General features: G+C 37.1%; 4 protein-coding genes across 8 annotated transcripts; 1 reads left to right on the top strand and 3 right to left on the bottom strand.

Moving 5' to 3' along the window:
• Positions 1–199: 199 nt before the first annotated feature.
• Positions 200–3,196, bottom strand: LOC147934666 (uncharacterized). Its single transcript, XM_087472734.1, has 3 exons — positions 2,590–3,196; positions 1,041–2,145; positions 200–347 (listed from the first exon to the last, which is right to left on the bottom strand). Exons 1-3 carry the CDS (start codon positions 3,194–3,196, stop codon positions 200–202), a joined length of 1,860 nt encoding a protein of 619 aa, XP_087328860.1.
• A 10,560-nt stretch (positions 3,197–13,756) lies between these two features.
• On the bottom strand, positions 13,757–17,430 carry LOC104724572 (protein ABIL4-like). Of its 5 annotated transcripts, none has more exons than XM_087473753.1 (12): positions 17,258–17,430; positions 17,029–17,086; positions 16,548–16,784; positions 15,361–16,457; positions 15,137–15,219; positions 14,888–15,038; positions 14,705–14,804; positions 14,553–14,609; positions 14,421–14,463; positions 14,249–14,322; positions 14,066–14,157; positions 13,757–13,969 (listed from the first exon to the last, which is right to left on the bottom strand). In XM_087473753.1, exons 4-12 carry the CDS (start codon positions 15,457–15,459, stop codon positions 13,832–13,834), a joined length of 837 nt encoding a protein of 278 aa, XP_087329879.1. In that variant the 5' UTR covers positions 15,460–16,457; positions 16,548–16,784; positions 17,029–17,086; positions 17,258–17,430; the 3' UTR covers positions 13,757–13,831. The 5 variants fall into 5 exon arrangements, with proteins under 5 accessions (XP_087329879.1, XP_087329881.1, XP_087329880.1 ...); XM_087473755.1 differs by having other exon boundaries at positions 16,548–16,731; positions 17,258–17,422; XM_087473754.1 differs by having other exon boundaries at positions 16,548–16,736; positions 17,258–17,396.
• Positions 17,431–17,780: 350 nt separating this feature from the next.
• Positions 17,781–20,229, top strand: LOC147934667 (DCD domain-containing protein NRP-like). Its single transcript, XM_087473751.1, has 5 exons — positions 17,781–19,129; positions 19,235–19,335; positions 19,458–19,541; positions 19,635–19,745; positions 19,844–20,229. Exons 1-5 carry the CDS (start codon positions 18,388–18,390, stop codon positions 19,883–19,885), a joined length of 1,080 nt encoding a protein of 359 aa, XP_087329877.1. The 5' UTR covers positions 17,781–18,387; the 3' UTR covers positions 19,886–20,229.
• A 990-nt stretch (positions 20,230–21,219) lies between these two features.
• LOC109127693 (uncharacterized) lies at positions 21,220–21,836 on the bottom strand. Its single transcript, XM_019232958.2, has 3 exons — positions 21,756–21,836; positions 21,572–21,674; positions 21,220–21,419 (listed from the first exon to the last, which is right to left on the bottom strand). The coding sequence occupies exons 1-3, from the start codon at positions 21,834–21,836 to the stop codon at positions 21,220–21,222; spliced, it is 384 nt and encodes a 127-aa protein (XP_019088503.2).
• Positions 21,837–24,836: the final 3,000 nt, after the last annotated feature.

The raw sequence follows: 24,836 nt of genomic DNA on the forward strand, positions 1-24,836 counted from the left end.
CTGTTTGTTGTACAACCTAGTTTTGCTAATACATGGACTGTATTATTATATGATCTTGGAGTGTAAACAAATTTAATTTGCTCAAAGAATTGTGACCAATAAAAAATATCCTTATAAACTCCTTCTATTGAAGCTATATAAACTGAGTTGTTCAGCATTTTTGTTAGTGTCTCACAGTCGCCTTCAAATACAACATTTCTTATTCCCTGGATCCAAGTTTGTTGTAGTGCTGATAGAAGAGCTTTGTCTTCAGCTTCCAAAGGTGAAGAAGCCTGTCCCAAGTCCGATGCTCTCCAACCATTAGAAATTCCTGAATTGTTGCGTAGTATCCAGCCACTTTTGGCCACCTGTGAGATATGGGATCATAACTCGCATCATAGTTACATTTGAGGAAAGGTTGTGTTGGTCTTGTCCAGTGCATTGACTTTGGTTGTTGAATGTTTGAGTTAACCCGATATGAATCATGTTCAAGTCGACACCATTCTCTTACATCTGCTTTTGCTCGTAATGCTATATGTTCAGGAGCTTCCGATATTTCTTCAAAAATAAATTTATTCCTTGTTTTCCAAATATGCCAAAGCACCCAAAAAGAGAGAAGCTTTGTATGTGTTGGGAGGTCTTGATCATTTTGAAGTGTGAAAATAGTCTCTAAAAAAGATTCACAGTTAATAGAGGGAGAATATAAAATATGGATAGGAATGTTTGCTAATTGCCAAATTGACTCAGCATAAGGACATAAAAAGAGTAAATGATCAATTGTTTCATCATTCTCAAGACATCTTGGACAAACAAGGTCTAAATTCATTCCCCTAGATATTAAACGAGTAACTGTAGGCAGAGATTTAGAGAGTAATCGCCATAGGAAATGTTTAATCTTCGGTAGAATATTAAGTTTCCATATTTGTCTTTTCAAGCTTACTGAACCATGTGGTTTCGGTGGTAGTTCGCATGGATTGTTGGGATTGTTCATAGAGAACCAGTATCCCGAACGAACTGTATATTCACCTGATTTGGTATAGTGCCATATTAATTTATCTGACCCTTGTTTCTGAGGAAGATAAGTGTTGAGAAGCACTCTCTGGTCTGCAGGATCGATATCTCGATTTATCTTGTCGCTGTCCCAAGATCGGTATCCATTGTGTGATGAAATGAGGTTTGATAACGTAAAAGTTTCGTTTGGTGGGTTGCTGCATACTGGTTGTGGTGGATGAGTTGGTTGGATGTTATCCTTATTTACACGCACTGTTTCTCCATCTCCTACAATATAACGCGATCCTTGTTTTCTAATTTCTAAACCAGCTAATATGGATGACCAGCCATAAGATTGATGAGCTCTCTGTTTTGCATCTAATACACAGTCATCTTTGAAATATCGAGCTTTAAAAATTCGAGCAAATAATGTATTTGGATGTTGAATTAATCTCCAAGCTCGTTTCGCAAGTAAAGCATCATTGAATTTCTCTAGGTTTTTGAAACCCAAACCTCCATCCGCCTTCGAATGCTGCAAACGTTTCCATGCTATCCAAGAGATTCCTCTGTCCTGATTACTTTTCTCCCACCAGAATTTTTGAATGATTGATTCTATTTCGGAGATGACTCCTAATGGGATTTTGAAACATGACATAGAATAAACAGGCATGGATAGAACAACTGACTTGATTAGTACTTCTTTCCCTGCAGGCGAGAGGTGTCGTCCACGCCATGACGAAGTTCGTTGTTTCACCTTATCGACTATATAATGGAACATCTCTGTTTTCTTTTTACCAAATTGTTCCGGAAGGCCAAGGTACTTGCCACCACCACCATGGTTTGGTATTGCAAGAATTCGTTTTAATCTCTCTTGAAGTTGTCCATTAATTCGCGATCCGAAAGTGATCATAGATTTGTTTGTGTTTATTTGTTGGCCAGAGTAATACTCATAGACTTCAAATGCTTCCTTAATTGCTTTACAGTTTCGAGCGTTGGCTTGGCAAAAAAATAAAGAATCATCTGCAAATTGTAGGTGAGTGATAGGAGGAACTCCATTTCCTATATGAACGCCTCTGTTGTCTCCAGAATGGACCCTCATGTTGATCAAATGGCTCATGATATCGGCACAGGGATGAAGAGGTATGGCGAAAGCGGGTCTCCTTGACGGATACCACGCTGAGGAATAATATTTCCGTGTGGCGTACCATTAATCAAAACAGAGTAACTTACAGATCTCACTGAGGCCATTGCCCAATCAATCCATTTTTTTTAAAAACCAAACAGGTGCATTGTGACCTCTAAGAAATTCCATTCTACTCTATCGTATGCTTTAGTTACATCGGTTTTTATTGCCATATACTTTGTGGATACACGTTTCCTTGATTTTAAAGAATGCATCACTTCATGGGCAATCATAACATTATCTGTGACTAATCTCCCAGGAATAAAAGCAGCTTGGGAATCAAACACAATATGGTCCAAATGTTTTTTTAAGTCTATTCACCATGCATTTTGAGATTATTTTATATAAAACATTGTAAAGTGCTATAGGCCTATAATCAGATAAGGTAGAAGGTTTGTCTATCTTGGGGATCATGCATATATTAGTGTGATTTATACCTGATTTCATATGAGAGGTATCAAAGAAATCTCTAACCTCTGCTATTATATCAGTGCCTATGATATGCCAGTAATGTTTGTAGAAGCGTGATGTGAGTCCATCCGGTCCCGGAGCTCTATCATCACCAATGGAGGAAGTTGCTTCAAAGATCTCTTCTGCAGTAAACTCTCTTGTAAGATCCTCATTTATGGAGTGAGACACTGTGGGAGGGAAATCTCCAAAGTCAATAGGCGAGACAGGGACCCTGCTCGATGTATATACATTGGAGAAATATTTTTGAGCATGATCTCCAATCTGTTGATCTCCCGTGTGAAGGTTGTCAGTAGTGTCTTTAATACTAGAGATATGATTCTTTGCATATCTAATCTTAGTGCTTGCATGGTAAAAGCTTGTGTTACGGTCTCCAAAGGTTAACCATTTGTTTCTACTCTTATTTTGCCAATAATATTCTTCATCCTTATACGCTTTACTTAGCTCTCTCTGCAAATATGGGATGTGTCGTCGATGACTTCTGTTTGTGCTTTCCATGGCTCTATTGAGTCGTCTTTGGAAATGCTCAATACGTTTAGCTGAGTTTAAATTAGCCTTATGTTTCCCTTTCGCCATTTCTCGTTGACAGGTACTGATTTGGTCACATATCGAGTAGTACTTTTTGTTTTTGTAGGAATTCCATCATCTTTCTACTATTTGGTCAAAACTCTCAATTTCAGTGAGTCTTTTATCAAAGTGAAAGGCTTTTGTTGTGTGTGGCTCTAAGGTTTTGATTGTTGTGAGGATAGGTTTGTGATCCAAACCATCAAACTCTAGGAATTCAGCTTCTGCATTTGGGAAAAGGGAAGACCATTCAGAGTTTATCATGACTCTATCAAGGCAACATTTGACTGTGTAGTCTCTTCTTTCTCCCACCCAAGAAAACCGATCACCTTTTGACTTCAAGTCAGATAAATCACAAACTGAAATCATGTGTCTGAAATTCCTGAAAGTCCAATCATCTCTTGCAGGTCCTCCTTTTTTCACAGTATTATCAACAATTTCGTTGAAGTCTTCCGCCAAAATCCATGGTCCATTTCTTGTTGTATTAATGGTTTCCAAATGGTTCCAAAATAAGGGCCGTAAGCTTACATTTGGATTGCCATACACACCAGAAAAGTAGAAACCATTATTATTAAAAACGATATGAACATCAATCATACGCTCATCCTGATACAGTTTGGATAGCGTGACATTGTTTGTCCACAATAAAGCGAGACCACCACTTCGACCAAGAGGTGGTTTAGTGATTACATTATTATAACCTAAAGCATAAGCAAAATCACACACAATAGAACAAGCATTCATCGTTTCACATAAAAACAGAACATTAGGTTTTAAAATACGACATAAACGTTTTAAACGAGATTGAGTCAGCGGCGAACAGATGCCCTAACAGTTCCAAGAGACGACTCTCATGGAGGCATTGGGGGTACCCCCCCCCCCCCCCCCCCCGCGGCTCTGTCAAAACCAATACCGCTGCAGGATCCTTCAGACGCCACTCGTCCCTTCTTACGGATCTGATTTAGGACCATCAGATATTCCTTGGCTTCCAGCTGTTGGTAGAAACCTTCCATTGTTGCTTGCTTCCTCTTATTGTTGGTTGATTCCATCCCAAATGTTTGATAAATCACTTTAGACGTGCCTTCCTCTTTAAGTTGATTCTTCCCTTTTGCAAACTTTCCCAAAATATAACGGAGCCGTTCAGCAGTCAGTTCAGTGTCCTCAAAGACACTCGGGGCAGAGGACACCTCAGATTCAGTGATAATGAATTCTCTGTCTTGGTGTACTCGTTGCAGGCCTGGATTCTGACAATCTGGAGCAATGGTCTGCAGTGTGGATGTTTCTGAGTAAAACGATCCCTGATTCTGGTCATGGATCGTAATCTTCATAATCATCGTCTCCACCATTATCATCATTTGGAGGGTTGTCATCTTCCTCTTGAGGAGCATCAAATGTGATGGGACAATCCTTTGCATCATGACTTAAGGCTCCACATTTTGTGCAGAAATTCCTCAGTCTTTCATATCGAAACTTTAGGATCGTGTTTTCACCACCAGCAAACTGGAAGTTTCTCTGGAAGCGGAGTGGAGTGCCAATATGCCAATTGATACAGATACGCACAAATTCCACAAAGTTTGCATTTTCATCGAAATCAATAGCGACAACATTCCCCAACTTCTCTCCAATGTAGTTCACCATTGGTGTCGTTAGGAACTGGACCGGGATTCCATGAACTTGTATCCAAAAGGGTATAACTTTCATCGCTTCATCAGAGATATTTGGATGCCATCGAGGCACCGTGAGCATCCTGTCATTAAAGGCCTAAGGTCCTCGTCTCAGTACAAGATTAAGCGTCTCCTCATACTGAAAGATGAACATGATCCTACCATTACCAAGGACACGGCCTCGGCAAGAGTCAGCAAAACCCCAGATTTTAGGCAACTGTGCCATAATGGCCCGAACATTCTGTTTCTGGTGATTCACCGGAGAGACGATCAAGGAAAAGCGGTTGATATTTGCAGCGTGGCCGCAGAGTTCTGGCGGTAGGGGAACCGGAACATCATCAATTCCAAGATCCAGATTCTGGAGGTTTTTTTCTGATCTTATCACTCATCGTGAATGGTGATGGAGTATGTGGAACTAGAATTTGTTGCGGTGTTAGTGAATTTTCAACACCAAATACTCTGTATATATAGTGAATTGGTCATGGTGGTTTATTGAGACGGTTATCGAACAAGAAATTCGGAAAAATTAAACTGTTAACAGATAACTGTAACAGAAAGAAACCGCCAAACCATGGATCGAAATTGGATTGATTTGTCGGAAAGAGACTCCAAATTGGAGAAGGAGGAGGGCGGATCGAAAACTGGATTTCGCCTAAAAAATCGCCCTCAGAGCAGAGAGACGTCATTTAATCGAATAGTTCTATCTATTATTTACTAACAACAAAATTCACTAATTCGCAATTGAGAGATAATCAATTGCATTATGTATTGAACATTTTTTTTCCACTCATTATATTAATTTGTCATACATTTTTTTATTTGGGATGTAGGTTACTACTATAACAAAATTTGAGAGCTGCTTGTGCTTGTATACCAAAATAAGAAAAAACAACAAATATGAGACCTATAAAGGCTATACAAGAAGGAAAAACAAAAATTATTGGTAAAATTTGTAGATAAATAAAAACGAATATCATTAAGATACATAAAGGATAAATTATTGGTTGGATTTTTAGATAATAATAATAATAAAATAATTTCATTACAAGAACTGATCTGACTCTTAGTCTAAAAAGTCAAACCTGTTAGAAGAATGTGAAGAAAGTAAAGTGACATAGTTATTAGTATGTTTGTTTCTATGGAATTGCAACCCAAATTCAGATAGCATTTGCTACCAAAGCATCTAAGAAACTGAACCAACGATGACAAGTGATATTATTTTGGTAAAAAAATTATGAACTAGACAAAAACTAGACTAATATGAGCATGTTACTCTCTTATTTCAGATATTAATTTTGTACAAGTTTTTAGTGGGTTCTCGAGTGGCCAGCCATTCTTTTATTTTGGTCATATATTTTCGTAATACTCTATTGGATGCTCTAAATCGTAATAGAGGATTACATCGATTTATGGAGGAATAGAAATTTAGGAGTGCTTAATCGAGGTTTGTTTAATAGAAATTATTAATTGTTGGGAGATTGCTCTTGTTGTTATGAATATAGAGTTTAGGGATAAAGCTCTTGTATATTCTTATTGATTAAACTCGAGGTTACATGCTTATATAGTAGAGTACAAAGGCCTAAACTAAACCGACATAGGATTAGGGTGTTGCCGAGAAGGCTTCGGCCGATGGGCCGATGGTACACGGGCCGAAGGACCAAGGACATAAGGACGGTATATGGGTCGGTCTGTACGAAGTTCACTAAGCGTTTTACAACACTCCCCCTTGGACGAGATGACCGTGCCTATGTTGGATGGGATCGACGCAATGTGCTTAGGGGATGCTGCCTCATTAAAACCTTACCAGGAAAACCCAATGGGACAAAACCTTGGTGAAGGAAAAAGAGTACAGCACACATTGCTCCCCCTGTTCCAAACATCACTCCAAGTCCCTAAGCCTCCGCATTCCAATCTGATGCGTGAGCTTCTTGAACGTTGTAGTCGGTAGCGATTTGGTGAAGAGATCGACGGAGTTGTCGCATGACTGAACTTGCACTACTTGAACTTCTCCGGCCTTTTGTAATTCATGTGTGAAGAAGAACTTCGGCAGTATGTGCTTCGTCCGACCTCCCTTGATGTAACCTTCCTTGAGCTGTGCAATGCAGGCCGTATTGTCCTCATAGATTACGGTTGCTTCCTTGTTGTCTTCCAATCCACTATCGGTCCGAATATGCTGAGTCATGGACCGCAACCAAACACACTCACGGCTGGCTTCATGTATGGCTAGGATCTCCGCGTGATTTGACGATGTGGCCACAAGAGTTTGTTTCATGGAACGCCAAGAGATCGCAGTACCACCGTGCGTAAACACATAACCTGTTTGTGACTTGCCATTGTGTGGATCAGATAGATAACCTGCATCAGCAAAACCAACTAAACCATCTTTGTTATGGTTAGTATAAAATAAACCAAAATCTACCGTCCCTTGCAGGTAACGCAGGACGTGTTTAATACCATTTCAGTGCCTTATAGTCGGACAAGAACTATATCTTGCTAGTAGGTTCACGGCAAAACATATGTCTGGTCTAGTGTGGCTAGCCAAGAACATTAACGCTCCTATAGCACTGAGGTAAGGCATTTCAGGTCCAAGAACTTCTTCATTGGCCTTCTTTGGACCAAATGGATCTTTATCCAAGTCTAAGCTTCTAACAACCATTGGGCTAGTCAATGGGTGAGCTTGGTCCATTTTAAACCTCTTGAGTACTTTTTCTGTATATGCCTTTTGATGCACAAGGATACCATTGTTTCTGTACTCAAGTTGCAATCCCAAACAGAATCTTGTCTTGCCTAGGTCTTTCATCTCAAATTCTTTCTTGAGGTATTCTACTGTTTGGGCGATTTCCCCAGAGGTACCAAGGATGTTTAAATCATCCACATAGACTGCTATTATCACAAATCCTTTGTTTGCAAACTTCTTTATAAATATACATGGACTGATTGGGTCGTTCTTATAGCCTTTCTTAGCTAAATAATCACTTAGGCGGTTATACCACATTCGACCACTCTGTTTCAGTCCATAAAGCAATTTGTCTAGCCTTATGCGGTACTGTTCTCGAGAACCACTCTTATCTTTGAGTTCAATACCCTCTGGTAATCTCATATAGATTTCATTATCCAGTGGACCGTATAAGTATGCAGTTACAACATCCATTAACCGCAAATCAAGTTTTTCTTTGATGGCCAAACTTATTAAGTAACGAAATGTTGTTGCATCCATCACAGGGGAGTATGTCTCCTCATAATCTATGCCAGGTCTTTGAGAGAATCCTTGTGCTACAAGCCGTGCTTTGTATCTCACGATTTCATTCTTCTCATTTCTCTTTCTTACAAAGACCCATTTATGTCCAACTGGTTTAATTTCAGGTGTTGTCCTTAAGATCGGACCAAACACACTTCTCTTCTTTAAAGAGTTTAACTCCACATCAATAGCTTCTTTCCATTTAAGCCAATCTTTGCTTTGAGTGCACTCTAATATAGATGTGGGTTCTTAAGTGGAAAATCTGGAAAATGTAGTCTTAAGTGGAAAATCTGGAAAATGTGCTCTTAGCCTTATAATTTGAGCCAACATTCTAGCAAATGCTAGGTTTTTTGTGGATAACAAGCAAACGTGTGACCATCTGGTTGATGTATCTATCATCACCATAAAATATCGAAATGTCCCACAGGCTGGGTGTATTGGTCCACATATATAACCTTGTATCCTTTCCAGAAAATTTAAAGTCTCTTTATGGAATTTGGCTGGTGAAGGCCGTATTATAAGTTTCCCTTGTGCACATGCTACACACGTGATATTTTTAGGGATAACTTTCCTTTCTATAAGGTTGTGCCCATTCGAACTCTTAATTAGTTTAAGCATTATGTTCGAACCCGGATGGCCTAGCCGGTTATGCCATAGAGTGAACTGTTCGTTGAACATTCTGTGCTTTGCCAAGTTAGCCTCTATCATGTTAATCCTAGCATGGTATAAACCAGTGGCTAGTGCAGGTATAGTCTCTAGGACTTTCTTTTGTCCATTTACATTTTCTGTAATGTATAGGAATTCTTTAGTTCCTTCACCCTTGGTTTCAACATGATAACCATTTAGTCTTATATCTTTAAAGCTCAATAAGTTTCTCTTAGAGCTGGGTGAGTATAGGGCATCACTTAGTTCAATATGTGTGCTTTTAGGTAACAAAATGTGAGTCTGGCCGTAGCCATCTATCAAGTTTGCTATACCCGCAATTGTACTAACATTGACATTTTTCATGGTGAGGTTGATAAAATATCTTTTATCTTTTAGTATAGTGTGGCTGGATCCACTGTCCACCACTAGCTCACTCATATCCTCAGTCATTTCTATATAAAACAACATTTTGTGTTGTAATGTAATAAGGCAATAAAATAAAATTCTTAAATTTAAACCAAATCAATCATCCAATACATAGAAATAAATCAAAGCATAGAATTAAACCAAAAATAAAACCGAAAATTTATTTATCATCTTTGAAACAATCGGAAGTCTCTAGTAAGTCATCATTCTCATGATCGAAGTCTCCTTCATCATCGAGATGCACATGGTTGGCTTTTGGATTTTTCTTCAAGATCTCTTGATATGCATCAATAAGGTGTTTGGGAGTCCTGCAGTTCTTTGCCCAGTGGTTTGACATACCACATCGGTGACAAACCGATTTTGCCTTGGTTTGTGGCTTGAAAGGCCCACGGCTCTTGTTACCACGTCCGCGGCCGGCTTGGCCTCCACGACCGCTACGTCCTCTGCCACCACGGCCACGACCGTAGTGTCTTTCTTTGTGGACGTAGTTGGTCTCTCTAGGCTCTCTAAGCTCTTTAGGCTCTGCAGCACTTTTCTTTCCCAAATCAACTTTGTGTGCTTCCGGTAATGGGGCTGTACCGGGAGGTCTCATAGCACTATTCATCAGCAACAGTTCATTGTTCTGCTCAGCTAGCAGTAAACACTCATTTAGTTCCCCATAGTCCGCAAATTTCGTTTGCCGGTATTGTTGCTGAAGGACAATATTATTAGGACTAAAGGTAGACAATGTCTTATCCAATAGCTCCTTTTCTGTCACTACAATACCACACAACCTAAGGACTGAGACAATCCTAAAAAGCTCAGAGTTATACTCATCCACGGATTTGTAATCCTGGATCCTTAGGTGTTTCCAATCGTACTCGGCCTTTGGTAGGAGCACCGTCTTTTGGTGTCCGTATCTGCGTTTAAGCGCTGTCCAAAGGACGAGAGGATTCTCTATGAATAGGTACTGGTTTTTGAGACTCTCAGCAATGTGATGATGCATGTGCTGGATACACTTATTCTTTTGCTTGTCCGTGCATACGGAATCCTCTTCGATGCACTCGAACAAGTCTTTTGACTTCAAGTTGATCTTGGTGTTCATTGCCCATAGCAAGTAGTTGTCACCAGAAGCATTCAGTATAGGATAGTCTAGGCTCTTAAGGCTTGCCATCTGCATAAAACAGAAGTAGACATCCGAATGTTAGCATGCGGTATTTAAGATCGAACCATGCACTTAATTAATAGGCCATGCGGTATTTGAGACCGAACCATATGGGCCATGCGGTATTTGAGACCGAAACATGCTTTGCCACTTATGGTTTTATGGTTTAAATTCATGCATGCAAAACAACAAAAGCAAATAGGCTAATGCATGCAACAATTTCTAGATAGGATTTCTTTTTTTCTTAAAATTTCCTATTTAGTCTAGGATTTTAGATAACCACTAAATTAAATTTAGAAGTTTATCTTAATTATGTTTTAATTCCAATTTCATTGTTTTAGCTTTATAGAATTTTAACATAACTTTTAATAACAATTGGATTTAATCCTAGAACACAAAATTAAATCATGCAGCCGATTATACATCCTTAAACAAATTCGATTATGATCATGATGCATGAACAATCCAAGTTTTCAATCTCCTAGAACAGCTTGATCAATTTCTATCTTTTGATTTTAACAAAAACAGTTCTAGGTTCTTATGCAACATAACAAATTCAAGCAATTCTAAACAATCAATTCAGATTTTAAGCTTGACAAAGTTTTGGTGCAATTCTCAAACAATCTAACAACCTAACAACCGATTTTAAGTTTTAGGATTTAAGGAATTTAAACCTTGTTAGATTGTGTACTTGGATGTTTTAGGGTTCATTAGTTTTAAGGTTCAAATTCGATTATAGGGTTTTAAGGAGGTTTCGAATTTTGTTTACCTTAACACCAATAGGTTCTGACCGTTTTTGATCTGGGAGCTAAAGACCTCAGATATCTCACGAACCTCGAACCTTGAACAGCTTCCACGAACCTCGAACTGCTTCCCACGAACAGCTTCTTGTACCGCTCGCACTTGAACTCACCCCCGATCCGCGTACCACGAACCTCGATCAGGTTTTGTGTGTAACTTGATCACGAGCTAAGGATGCTCGTGAATCACCAAAAGAACTTCGAGATAATAGAGGTAAATCTCGGAGGAGAAGAAGAACAAGAGGCGGTTTAAGGTTTTGGAAGAGAAGGATGAAAGCGGCGGCTGCCTTAGGGTTTTAGGGTTTTAGGTGGTTGGAGTCTATCGTGCTAATAACGTGTTATGAATATAGAGTTTAGGGATAAAGCTCTTGTATATTCTTATTGATTAAACTCGAGGTTACATGCTTATATAGTAGAGTTAAATGCCTAAGCTAAACCGACATAGGATTAGGGTGTTGCCGAGAAGGCTTCGGCCGATGGGCCGATGGGCCGATGGTACACGGGCCGAAGGACCAAGAACATAAAGACAGTATATGGGCCGGTCTATACAAAGTCCACTGAACGTTTTACAACACTTGTGAGATAATTGAAAGCTTTTTTAATTAAAACTGAACATGGAACGGTCTCGGTCAAATCCAAGATCCTCCATCTCATCAACAAGATGTGGGGATGGATAATCCAAGGTGATGATCTTAAGAACGGGCAGGTCTCGTTCTTAAGCTAACAATGTAATAAAACTCAAAGAAGCAACATCATTGTATATATTAACAAAAAAACAGTGACATACATAAACAAGAAACAAAAATCAAAAGGACATACAAAAGAGACTTAGACATCTTTTAATGATCCCATATAAGACCTAATCATAGAATCGTTCTTCATTTAGCTTTTCGATATACAAAGCTCCATCGCTAACACTTGACCACGCAAAAAACTGTTAGAAACAAACATGCAATCTTTTATCTTGAGGGGTTTGAAAACTAACTTTTTGAATCCTCTTCATCTCCGGCGTTTCGTAGTGACTACAGATGCGTCCTTGAAAAGAGTAAGAGATTCGATATGAGAACTTCTCCACTTCTGGAGCCAATGGTGCAATACAATTTACAGCCACATAAACACCCTTTGGCTCTCTAAAACATTGCAGCACAAAGAAAACTTTCTTTTCAATCGTCATAAGAACGAAAATCTTATCGTTTATGGGCATGCGCACATGTCGCGGAGCACCAAAACTGAAGGAACAACCGGGTTTTAACGGGTGGGATATCATATAGTGACGAAATAGGCCATCATTGTATGAGCCAGTGTAATTGCATTCGCTGATTTCAGGGTAGAGAGAATCTGCAATACTTCTTCTCATGGTTTGATACTCTCCTCCCATAAGGAACATGCTTGGTGCAACCTAAATTTGCGTTTGGGCATGGGACAGTGACTGTCACTGATCTAAGAACACTCTCCATTGCTCTGCAGCGTTTGTTACCAATGGGTAAAGCACATAAAGGACATTTATTATTGAGTCTTGGCCAGCAAATATGGCAAGCTACATGTCCCATATCACACTGAAATTCAAAAACTAAGGAGTTGCTATCAAATTCATATCAACCCCTATTTAACTAAAAGAAAGAATTTTTCAACTCTCCACATAACAAAACCAAATCAAAAATGTTATCAACCATTGATCGGAACATGATTGAAATCTTTTAAAAAAAAAATCTTAATTACCATCTATCAAATTACAAGAAGAATAAGAAAAAGATACTTTAGGTCAACTTATTAAATTGAAATTTTCTTTCAGCTATATATTTATATTAACTTGTCAACAATCTACAAGTAAAAAAGAAAAGAAAATGAAGGCAAAAAAAAATTCATAAAACTAAAGATCAGATAAACAAAACCCAAAGTAAAAGCTTACAAAATCAGGATCTCAACTTAACAACTAGGGCTACTAGAATGACCACTAAAATAGGTAACTATGTGAATTACACAATGCAATATTCAAAAAGCGTAACCTGATAGACGGGAATAGCGAGTGGCTCGTAGCAAACGGGACAGTCAAGAACATCACGATCTAGCAACACTTCTGCTTGTCGTTGCCTCTTTTGCGACTGAATGTTTCTCAAACCATTTCTATCTTCTGAGGAAGACGTCATGTCGATTAAAACGATAGGTTATGCTCTAAAAAGATGGGATGTTTAGGTTTAAAAAGAAGAGATGGTTATGCCCTAAAGATCTTTTGTTGTTGTTTACTCTTCCGTTTGAGATGCTTCAGCTTCGTTTTGGTTCTTCCAAGATTCTCATACCTCTTTGACTCTCCGTCTTCTCTTTCGGACTTGACTTTCGGACTTCACGAGTAGATTATTAGTTTTCATGGGCCATGTATCGTGGACTGCTTATTGAGTAGTTGGGCTGCTTAGCCAATTAAGCCTTTTAGGCTGTTGGAACGGTGATGACATCTAGTGATTAAATTAAGAAATCACAAAAGAAAGAAAACAATACAGATATTAGTGGAAATTGATTTCATTGAAGATCATAGTTAATTACAAGAATTGATTTTGACTCTCTTAAGTCAAAGACAGAGAGAGAGTTTAGTGTAGAAGAAAGTGAAGAAACTAACAGTGAACATAGTTTTCGTATGTTTATGTGCAATTGCAACCAATATTGGAACAATGAGCATAACTCTCTTATTTCAGATTAATTTTGTACAAATCTTTTGATTACCAAAGTACAAGAGGTTTAGTTTCTGGACTTGCTCATGCTCATCAACGCCTTGAGCATCAGAATCTTCTTCCCTTTACGCGATGAAGATTGCTTTATCTCCACTATCTCTGTATTTCTCGACACAGGTATCGCTCTTTGTGGTTCTGGTAAGGGCTTTTATAATACACACAAGGTAGCAGAAAAGGGTAAATATAACTAAACAAAAATATTGAAAGTTGAAGAAAGTAATCTTTGTATCTCTATGTGTACCGGTTTCTTTGGTTGGCTTGGGGAGCTTGAACGTTTCAGTAGAGATCCTGAACGTAAGAGAGGGAATCTCATAGGAGAGTTTGTTCTTTTACCTGCAACATTCACACACACTTACATGACTGAAATGAATCTGACAAACGCCAAGTAAAGAAGTATCATTAGTTTAGTTGATGTAGTTAGTACTTGGTGTTCTGCTGTTGATGTTGTTGTGTACGATGATGGGTGCAAAAGAGAAGCTCCCTGCCTTGTTAGCTTTCCTGCATTTTACAAATCATTCACATTACAAACAACAAAGCCAGAAACAAGAAGAAGAATAGTAGTTTAAGAAGATAAAAAAAACAATCAAGATTTCTACCTTGCAGTATTTGGGGGGTTTTCTAGTATTGTTGATCGAACACCTTTAAAGCAGATCAGTAAAAAAATTCAGATATCATATAAACATGAACGAATCAAACAATCGGATATAAAAAGTAAAGGATTTAGCTACCACTCTTGAACCGGCATGAGTCATCTCCTGCAGAGAAACTTGGGCCTCTTCCTTGTTCTGTGATAAAAAAAAAGAAAGAAAAGATGATCAGAGAGATATGGCGAATAATGATGGAACGGGTCAATTGTGTCAGGAGGGAAAAGAGGTTATACGAGGGAAGAAGTAACGCTTATGATGGCGAGGATATTGAAATAGAAGCAAATGCTGATGAGTCCCACTCTTCCCCATGTACTCTCTGCATAGTCTCATCCTCTACATGAACAACACACACACACACAGAGAATGTGAGACAGTTTCAAGATTCAGGATTCAAGATTCGAGATTGAGTGTTTTACTTGTTCAAGAGAAGATAAACGAAGATGAGTGGTGGAGAAATGGGTCGAATTATCAGAGAGAAAAGAGTTGAATTTGTCGGAAACAGAACCGAGATGATCCACTGTGTTCACTACTGCCTTTGCTGCATACTCTTTCAACGTCTCTATGACTCTGCCATCATCATTCATCATTCATCACTCATCAGATTCAACAACACATGGACTTGTAAAATACTCTCGTTACTATCAAGAAAGACAAGAAAAAATTACGTTTCTTTGTGTTCCTCTTTGCCGTAAGATGTTTCGAAATACTCAGCAGCTGAATACAACTGTTTCCGCAAATTCTTCAAATCCTTAAAACACCAAAAAAACAACAGAACAGAAGATGAATCTTGAATGAAGAAAAAAAAATCACAATCCTATTGATTGATCAATCTGTGTTTGAGGCGAGAAAGAGAGAGAGAGCGGGAGAGAGAGAGAAGGATCAAACAAACCTTGAGAGTTTCTGAGAATTGAAGAGTTTGCTTCATGAAGAGTTCGTCATTATTGGAAGACTGGTGAAGAACTATCGCTAAAGATGTAGAGCTCGCCATTAATGAGATGAGGGAGAGAGAGAAAGAAGGCGAAGATAATGGAGTAAGTAAGAAAGATCCAAGTGGAGACAACACTATATAGTATACACTCTCTTGACTCTTTAATACATTCCATGCGTTCTTAACAAGTTAATATTTTCTTTTAAATTTTTGTAACTAATAATAATATCAAATTAAATTGTCATTAAAGGATAAAAAAAAAGAATATATTAAATTAATTACTAGGAGAGTTTTTTTAAAAAATGTAAAAAGCAGTCGACAAATCAAACATAATGACCCGGAGGAATGCAATTAGGCCACACTTTTCAATTATTAAATGGTTTTCATGAAATTAATTTAATCATTAATGATTGCCTCAATTATAAAATACTCAAGTCAAAAAAAAAAAAAAATCGGAAGGAAGATTTGTAGTTGGAAAAATTAATGGAGCAGAAAGTAGAGAAGAAGGATTATTCAACATTTTGTTTTAATTAAAGAGAAAACAACTTCTCAACAATCTTGTCCCTTTCTTGAAATTTTTTATTTAAGAAAAAAATAGAAACTAAAGAAAATGCATACACATACTATATATATATTAGTATTTACAAGAAGTGGGACACTAAAGAATCAAAATTCAATCACGGACTCATTTTATGGAGTTGCCTTTATGAGTCTAGAAACCATTCATGTGACATAACACACTCATAGTAGTTGCATTATAACCAGACGACAAAAAAAGAACAGAGCCAAATTATATTTCACGAATTGTTTGGGAAGATACTAGTGTCAGTCATACATGGTTAAAAAAAAAAAAGAAGGTTTTATGACCCAAATTGAAACGAATTCAAGAAGGATAAAGAATTAGGATTACACGATACGCTCGAGCTCTCTGGCGTAGCTGAGGGTTTGGTTGATGAGTTGCAGAGAGGGTACCTCCTTGCACGGTGCGGTTTCTTTAGCTTTTTGGAACATAACTAACTAACCCGTCTTTGACTTCCCACTACGGGTGCTCCTAGTCTCTACAGATAACAATGAGATTTTTAAAGTCATGGCAATGAGCTAAATAAGAGAAAGGGGTCATCAATGAAGCCTATGCATTTCTTTTTTACCAAATGGTTTTTTGCCACGAGATCCATGAAATACACATAAGTCTCTCATCAGGTGCGGTCTGTTCTAGCACTCTAACACACGGTTATAGGCACCTTCCATGAAGGATTGCTCGAGCTCCACCGCATGCTTGATGCAATGATTCTCCAAGGTTGCAGAGGAAAGTAATTCCAGTTCCGAGCAATCCTGTTCTGAACAAGCAGTCGCAGTAGGTTCAGACCAAGAATTAGATGCTCTTGCTACAGGAACAAAAGAACACACTTTAAGCAAAAGCATTGCATTCAATTGAGAGGTGATACAAGATCATGATGATAGCACAAGACAAGAGATCCTTAAGCATCAATATAATCTGGAAGAAATCTCTCTCGAACGCGTCTTGATCCTCCGTTTTAACAACAGCATACTCATAAATGTCCCCTGAGCTTCAGCAATGTCCTGGCTTTCTAACCAAAAATTGACTCACAATGAAGAAGATAAGCTTACGCATTAGGAGTATTCTCAAACAAAGGTGGGTAGACTTGTGAAACTTGGTCAGAAGAATCTGAATAAAAGAAATGAACAAACACTAAATTACAAAACCAGAAACTGATATTTTCAAAAATCGAGCAGAGTGTAGCACTGAAATAAGATTTTTCAAACACCTTTGACATTGCTATGTCCACGGTTTAATCCATAATTGAATTAGGGTAGAATAAAAAAAGGAAACAAATACCTTAAGCTGAGACAAGAGATTAGTACATGAATCGAAATATTTTCTTGTAAACGCAGCTTTAAACCTTTCAAACTCCTGAGAGAAACCTCCGGATCCATCTCACTCTCTCTCTATCTCTATGAATTTCTCTCTGAGCTTGAGGAAGAAAAGAAGAAAAAGAAGAAGAGGAAGACGAAGAGTGCCTTTGGGCCATAAATGGGCCTGTTTAATCTCAAACATAGTGGGGCTTGAAATGATAATAAAGCCCAATCGAAGCTTCCCGGGTTTTTTGTACGTGTTTACTAGACAGGAGAAGTCGTGAACTTGTGATGCTGACACACTCACTCTCTCTTCTTTCTCGTCAACAACGCGTTTTTGGTGTTTGGTCCACAATCCTTAGCCTCTAAGACAGATCAACCCTATTTTTTATTTTCCAATAAATAATAGTAATAATTACTTTCTTAAATAAATATCTTAAAAAGAAATAATTGAAAAAAAAAAAAAATCTCATATCTAAAAGTCCGCCACGTCAAAATCCGCAATTGTGTTCTTCTAGACCGCGTCTTCGCTACCTGCCGCCGCTGTGATCGATCTCACTCGTTTCGACTTTCTTATGCAGCAATTAATTAAGAAAATAAAAAGAAAAAAACATCAGACAGAACAAGAGTTTTTTTTTTTTTTGAGTGTTAAGTACTTACGTATACCTTTTACTATTTAATTAATAGTTATTATCCATATTAAATAAACTTACTTTTTACTAATCCACTTTGTCAGATTCACACGCAACCTTGAAAAGCCAAAAAAAAAAAAGAAAAACTAAGGGGGGGGGGGGGGGTTGTGTGAGTTGTGACGTTCCTGGAAATTTCTACTGGATGACACAGTTGCTCCAATTAAAAGCGTACAACTTTTTTCTTCATTCTTTTTTTTTTTGTTTATATATATTTTTTCTCACCCAATTTTCACCAATTTCCTCTACTTAAAAAACCAACCCCTGATCTCCAAATACACTTCGTCAAAAAACCTTCACCCAAAAAGATCGCGTAAAGCTTTCATTCAACTTTGGATAATCTCAGATCGCAAAAATCAGATTTTTTTTTCTTTTCTTTTTTAAAGATCAAACAGAGAAGAAGAAGAAGAAGAAGACGAAGAAGATGGAGAATAATAACAACAACAACAACAGCAATCAGCAATCTTTTTGGCAGTTCAGCGACCAGCTGAGAGTTCAGACACCAAATCTAGCGAACCTGTCGCTCAACGAGTCGATCTGGAGCACCAACTCCGTCTTCAAAGAGCGTCGAAACTTAGACATCGCCGACAAGAACAACAACAACAGCCAGATCGACTATTATCTGAACCAGAATCAGAAGAAGAAGGCTGGTTCCGACTCCAACTGGAGCTGGAAGTCATCTTCTGGTCCAAACAACGACAACATGGGTTTGGGTTTCGGACCCGTGGGATCGAAATCCGCCGTCCTCGTCGGTTCGAACCCAATCGACAGATTCAACACCCCTTTCAACGACACCTGGAAATTCAACTCAGTCAACGTCAACGCTAACGGTTACACACCACCGTCAGGCGCCGTTAACGGAGACTTCAACAAAGGGGTTTACACGTCGATGAACAAGTATGGGTATAACGTGAATCTCATAAAGCAAGGCAACAACAAGGACAAAGGAGTCGATGAAGATCATCATCAGGTTCAGAAAGGTGGGAAGAAGAACAGGAAGAACAATAGCCAGAGGAACGAAGACGACAAGATTAATAATGGTTTGGACAAGAGGTTTAAGACTCTTCCTCCAGCAGAGGCTTTGCCGAGAAACGAAACCATTGGTGGTTACATCTTTGTCTGCAACAACGATACCATGGAAGAGAATCTCAAACGCCAGCTTTTCGGTATTCACCTCATCTCTTTACTCTCTCACAATCTCTCTCACAAATCTCTATATAATAGATATGTGTTTTCTGATATATTATTTTTTGGGGATGAAATTTGTTTAGGGTTGCCACCAAGATACAGGGACTCGGTGAGAGCGATAACTCCGGGACTTCCTCTGTTTCTTTACAACTACTCTACTCACCAACTTCATGGAATCTACGAGGTTTCTTTTCCTTTTGCACAGCACAATCTTTTCGTTTTTTTTCTTTTTTCTTTTTTTACATTCCGGCGAATTGGATACTTATAGAAGAATGATTTTAAAAAATATAAAAAAAAAAAATTCAGGCAGCTAGCTTCGGAGGAACAAACATTGAGTTGAATGCTTTTGAAGATAAGAAATGTCCAGGCGAATCTCGCTTCCCTGCTCAGGTACTATACATACTACTGCCACGTTTCTATAAGCTCTTCTTGTCTACATGTGTTTTAGGCATTTCTAACAAAATTTTGGGGTTAAAAATAAAGGTTAGGGCCATAACGAGGAAAGTGTGTTTGCCACTGGAAGAAGATTCTTTCCGACCCATTTTGCACCACTACGACGGTCCTAAGTTCCGGCTCGAACTCAGTGTCCCTGAGGTACTCTTTTTTTTTTTTCCTTCAAAACTCAAAACTATTATGGCTTTTTGCCACTTTTTGTGTGTTTTCATTCATTCAAAGTCTTTATGTTTTGGCAGGTGCTTTCTCTATTGGACATTTTTGCTGACCAAAACCCTTGAAGTTAGTATACCAATGAAGAACACTAAATAGGTTGGTTGGTTACTTCAAATCCAGAAAGAGAGGGAGAGAGGGAGAGAGGGAGAGATATACCCGATTATATATATTTACATTATATAAGGAGGAGTATTAATAATTGTCTGAAGCAATGGTATCGTATTACTAGTTTACCGGTTTCTTTACTACAAGTGTTTACCAGAATGTATGGGAGATTAGAAGATATGCTATTTTTGTGTGGGATGGATGAAGAAGAATACATCTCCACTTTGTTGTGTAAATTAAATAAATAAATAAACATTGTGTACAACCCAAAATAGGGAGAAATGAGATGAACTCTTATTATCCATTTGTGTTTTCTTTTGTTATTATTGATCTCTTCTTCTCACCCTAATCTATCTTAATTTTCATTTTAAACTATTCGAAATTATAAATGAGAGAGTGTGTGAGAGAGACGATCATCTTAATTTGTTTCTCTTCTTCTCTGAGGGTGGGTGATTCTTGGTTTTGATAACATGCTCATTGATTCGTAGTGGATCTTCTAGTGAACACCGAGACGTACTATAAATGGTCTAAGCCTTGACAACCCGTAAAATCTTGCTTCTCTAGCCTATGAGCTTAAAATAAAATAAAAATTTGAGGAAAGTACCCACTTTATGAAGAAAATACATTTGGTGCAAGTAGATTATTTATTCTTCTTCTTTTACACATTCCATGACTTTTACAATTTGTCTTAAATTGACAGTAAATACTACTCTAGGCAAACATAGGCTACATAGCATATGTTTTGGTATATGCATGCATGATCTTAGACTATCACTACATATCTTTCCCTCAACAACTGAGGCAAAACATATGATCGTGGAGCAGTTTAGATAATACTATATGATCTGTTTTCTTAACAACAATTGAGAATAGCATTTTTCTCTATTTCCTGCCTAACCAGACACTGCTGTACCAAGATCAATTATGTCGTACCAATTTGAACCAAGATTTCCGGCAAATTAAATTCTCATACCAAAGATCTACGTAATCGATATGTCAAGCACAAGCATATCTGGCGATGGACAAAAGACAAAGAGGCAGAAGAAACAATGAGATGTTATATAAAACGATACGTTACACTGCATGGTATAATCGGGATTCGGGAAGATCATCTTATAAAAATTAAAGAAACTAAATCTCTGTTCCGAGCTAGTCTGAGCGACACACGACCAGAACCGAGCAAAACAGTGGACATGAGATGCCGGGTTCACTTGGACCGCCTCCTTCAAACACGAAAGAAATCCATGAGTATTAAGCATGGGATACACAAAATGTTAACTCTTTAGACTCTGTACTAGTAAAACCTTTTCCGTGATTTCTTTTTTAAATTCTTGTTGCAGATTTCACACAGAATCTCCTCAGTGTCTATAGTACCATCTACATGCGTTTCCACCAAGTTACAACTATCCAAAAGGCTGAGTTGATGAACAACACTTGGGGCAAGACAAGTATCACCCTCTATCTTTTTTCTTACATACTCCATTAGCACAAGCCCTGCGAAATGTACCATACTTAGATCAAAGATGAAAAGCTTCACCTTCACACAAAGTAACTATTCACGGTGTTTAACAGACAGTAACAAAGTTCAGTTGGATAGTGCAACATTTTCAAAAAACAAGGGAGTCTCGGAAGTTAGAAGAGAGAACCTAGAGCTCGGAGCAACTTAAGATCAAATTTGTCAGCTAGTTCTTGGTGACCACTTATTATGGCGCGTTGAATGGCTAGCTTCTTTAAGCTGATGAGCAAATCCTGAAAAATTAAAAACATTGATCAATATGTTTGCTTGACTGAGGAAAGAAGGAGAATTGATGGCTTTGTATTATATATTACCAGTTCAGATTCTGAGAGAGAACAAAACCAAGTGAGATCATCCATCCTATTGTTCTTCAAGATTTGGCTCAATTCCTCCATCCTAATAGAATAGATGAAGAGCATCAAAGATATTCACATAGATTTCGAGTTGTAAAACTAACAAAGTGGTAGGCGTCAAAGTTGTTCCTCTCATTAAGCTTTACAAGAATATATATACAATCACAAGAACCCTAAGAGAATATTCTAGACTTGAGTACCAAGACTCTTTACAATAGAAAATATAACATAAGTGTAGATATTTATAGATATTTATACAATAGTCCCTAATACTCCCCCTCAAGTTGGCGCATGAAGATCCCGAATGCCCAACTTGCGTAGAAGATAAGAAAATTGCGGACCGCCAAGAGACTTAGTGAAAATATCAGCAAACTGGTTGGAAGTGTGTATCTTGAAGGTCGCAATAAGCCCAACCTTGAGTGCATCACATACAAAATGACAATCAGCTTCAATATGCTTAGTACGCTCATGGAAAACAGGGTTTGCGGCAATATGTAGAGCAGCTTGATTATCACAGAAAAGTGATATAGGAGTATCATGCCGAACCCCAAAGCAGGATAGAAGTTCACGTTCCCACTTTAATTCACCCGTCGTGTAACGCATCGCCCGATACTCCGCTTCAGCAAAAGAGATTGAAACCGTCTTCTGCTTCTTTGTTTTCCACGCAGTAGGAGACCCACCTAGAAGTATAACATAGCTAGACAACGAGCGATGGGTAAGAGGAAGAGTCTGGTAGTCAGCATCACAATAGGCAGAGAGTGTAAGATCAGTATTAGCAGTCAACAAAATCCCTTGTCCAGGACAGCCTTTAAGATAATAAACCACCCAAAGTGCTGCTTCCCAATGTTTGACCTGCGGTTACTTGAGAAACTGTGCAAAAATATGAATAACATAAGTAAGATCAGGACGTGTAACCGTGAGATACACTAAGCGTCCGACAAGACGATGATATCGCCCTGGATCAGCATAAGAACCTTCTTCAATGACTTGCAACCGATGATTCTCTTCCATTGGAGTCGCAAATGGCCGAGAGGCTAACAATCCACATTCGTCAATAATATCCAAAGTATATTTGCGTTGAGACAAATAGATACCCTAATTATAGAGATAATTTAAACATATCGATTTCCTATATTAAAAGCAAATATACAAAGTTTTATTAACATTTTTAGTGTTATGTCGCTACAACGGGGTTGCCCTAGTGCATCACCTGCCATAATAAAATTTCCATTTAAGTTAAGAATGTTTAGATGGTGAAATGGTTAAACCCGACAATGAATATATGTTTACTAATCCAAGTTACATATTTTCCTAAAATGTCATATGTTATTTTCAGATGTTAATTTTGTAATGCAACCTCAACTTTCTCTTCTCAAAAAAACATAGTGTACTTATTTTAAATCTCAAGCATTTGATAAAATTGATGAAATCTAAAGCTTATTTATATTTTAACTTTTACCATGTTATAGAATTGTATCTTGAGTTGGTAATATGTTTTCCGAGATATGCTACACAAATCACATATCACTTTTTGTAACGGTTTAGATATCATTTTTTCTATATTTTGTGACCATTGATTTTTCTTTTTTAGATGGATTAGTTTTTTTCAAGATTTTTGTTCATAGTTTTTTTCAAAAAAAGTGTGACCTTTACCATGTTTTCGTTTTAGATCAAAACTTTTAAGTTGAGTTGGTAATTAATCTTTTATTTTTTTAAGTGAAAATTAATAAATCTGTGTAGTATATGTGTCTTACAAACTAATGTTTCACTTTAATTTTAATTTTATGTTTAGAATTTTATAAATACAGTTACATAAATTGTTTTTTACTCTACCAATGCATTAAAATCTTACTTCTATTAACTCTTTAATCCATTCTAAATTTTGGAATTAACTCTTTAATCCATTATAAATTTTGGAATATGATCATTTTTGGGTTAAAATTTGAATAATAATATTATTACTAAAACAAATTCATAGTATTACTATTATTTTTACTATTTTACTTAATTATTTTATTTATTTTTATTACTATTAACTATAAATAATAAGCCTGAATATTTAAAATACTTTTTAAAATAAAAAAATAACATGTGGATGAAGGAGAAAAAATAAAAGCTAACTTTATATAGATAGACTAGAATTTGTACCCGCGCACGCGCGAGATTTTAATTTAAAATATTTCTTATCAATAGAAATTATTGAGATCAAAAATAATCATTCCAACTTTTGAGTATAAATATATAATTTACTTTACTCAATGATATACAACATATATATTTTTTAAGATAATATATCTTTGTTATATCTATTTGCGATTTTACGTGGGATTTTAGTTAAAATTTTTATCAATAAGAATCATTGAATATGAATATAATTTGAAAATTAAAGATAAATCTATATAAATGTCATACTTATTTTACTAATCTATATATAACATATATTGTCTTGTATCACAATCTTCTAACATTTTATCTTTAAAAGAGTTCATTCCATATTCATATCCCATGAAAACATAATTTGAAAAGTTATAACGTCAATGTCGATCATTGACCTAATTATACAGACCATTTAAACATATCAATATCCTACATTAAATGCAAATATACAAAGTTTCATGAACAGTTTTACTGCTATGTCGCTACAATGAGTTTGTCCAAATGCATCATCTGCCATAATAGAATTTCAGATTAAGTCAAAAATGATTAAATGATGAAACATTTAAACCTCACAATGAATATCTATTCACATCTAAGCTAAATATTTTTCTAAAATCTCATATGTTATTTGTAGATGTTAATTTTGTGATGCTACCCTAGCTTCGTTTTCTCAAAAAAAAAATAGTGTACTTTAAATATGTTGTTGTTACCAATGTTTTGGGTTAAAAGCATTTGATAATATATATATATATATATATATATATTTTATATCATGTTATAAAATTGTACCTCCAGTTGATAATATACCTTATGAGATATGTTATACAAATAACTTGCCACTTTTTTTAACGGCTTGCATATCATTTTTTCTATATTTCCTGATCA

Source organism: Camelina sativa, chromosome 11 (assembly GCF_030686135.1).
Source record: "Camelina sativa cultivar CO46 ecotype springtype chromosome 11, ASM3068613v1".
Classification (NCBI taxonomy): Eukaryota; Viridiplantae; Streptophyta; class Magnoliopsida; order Brassicales; family Brassicaceae; genus Camelina; species Camelina sativa.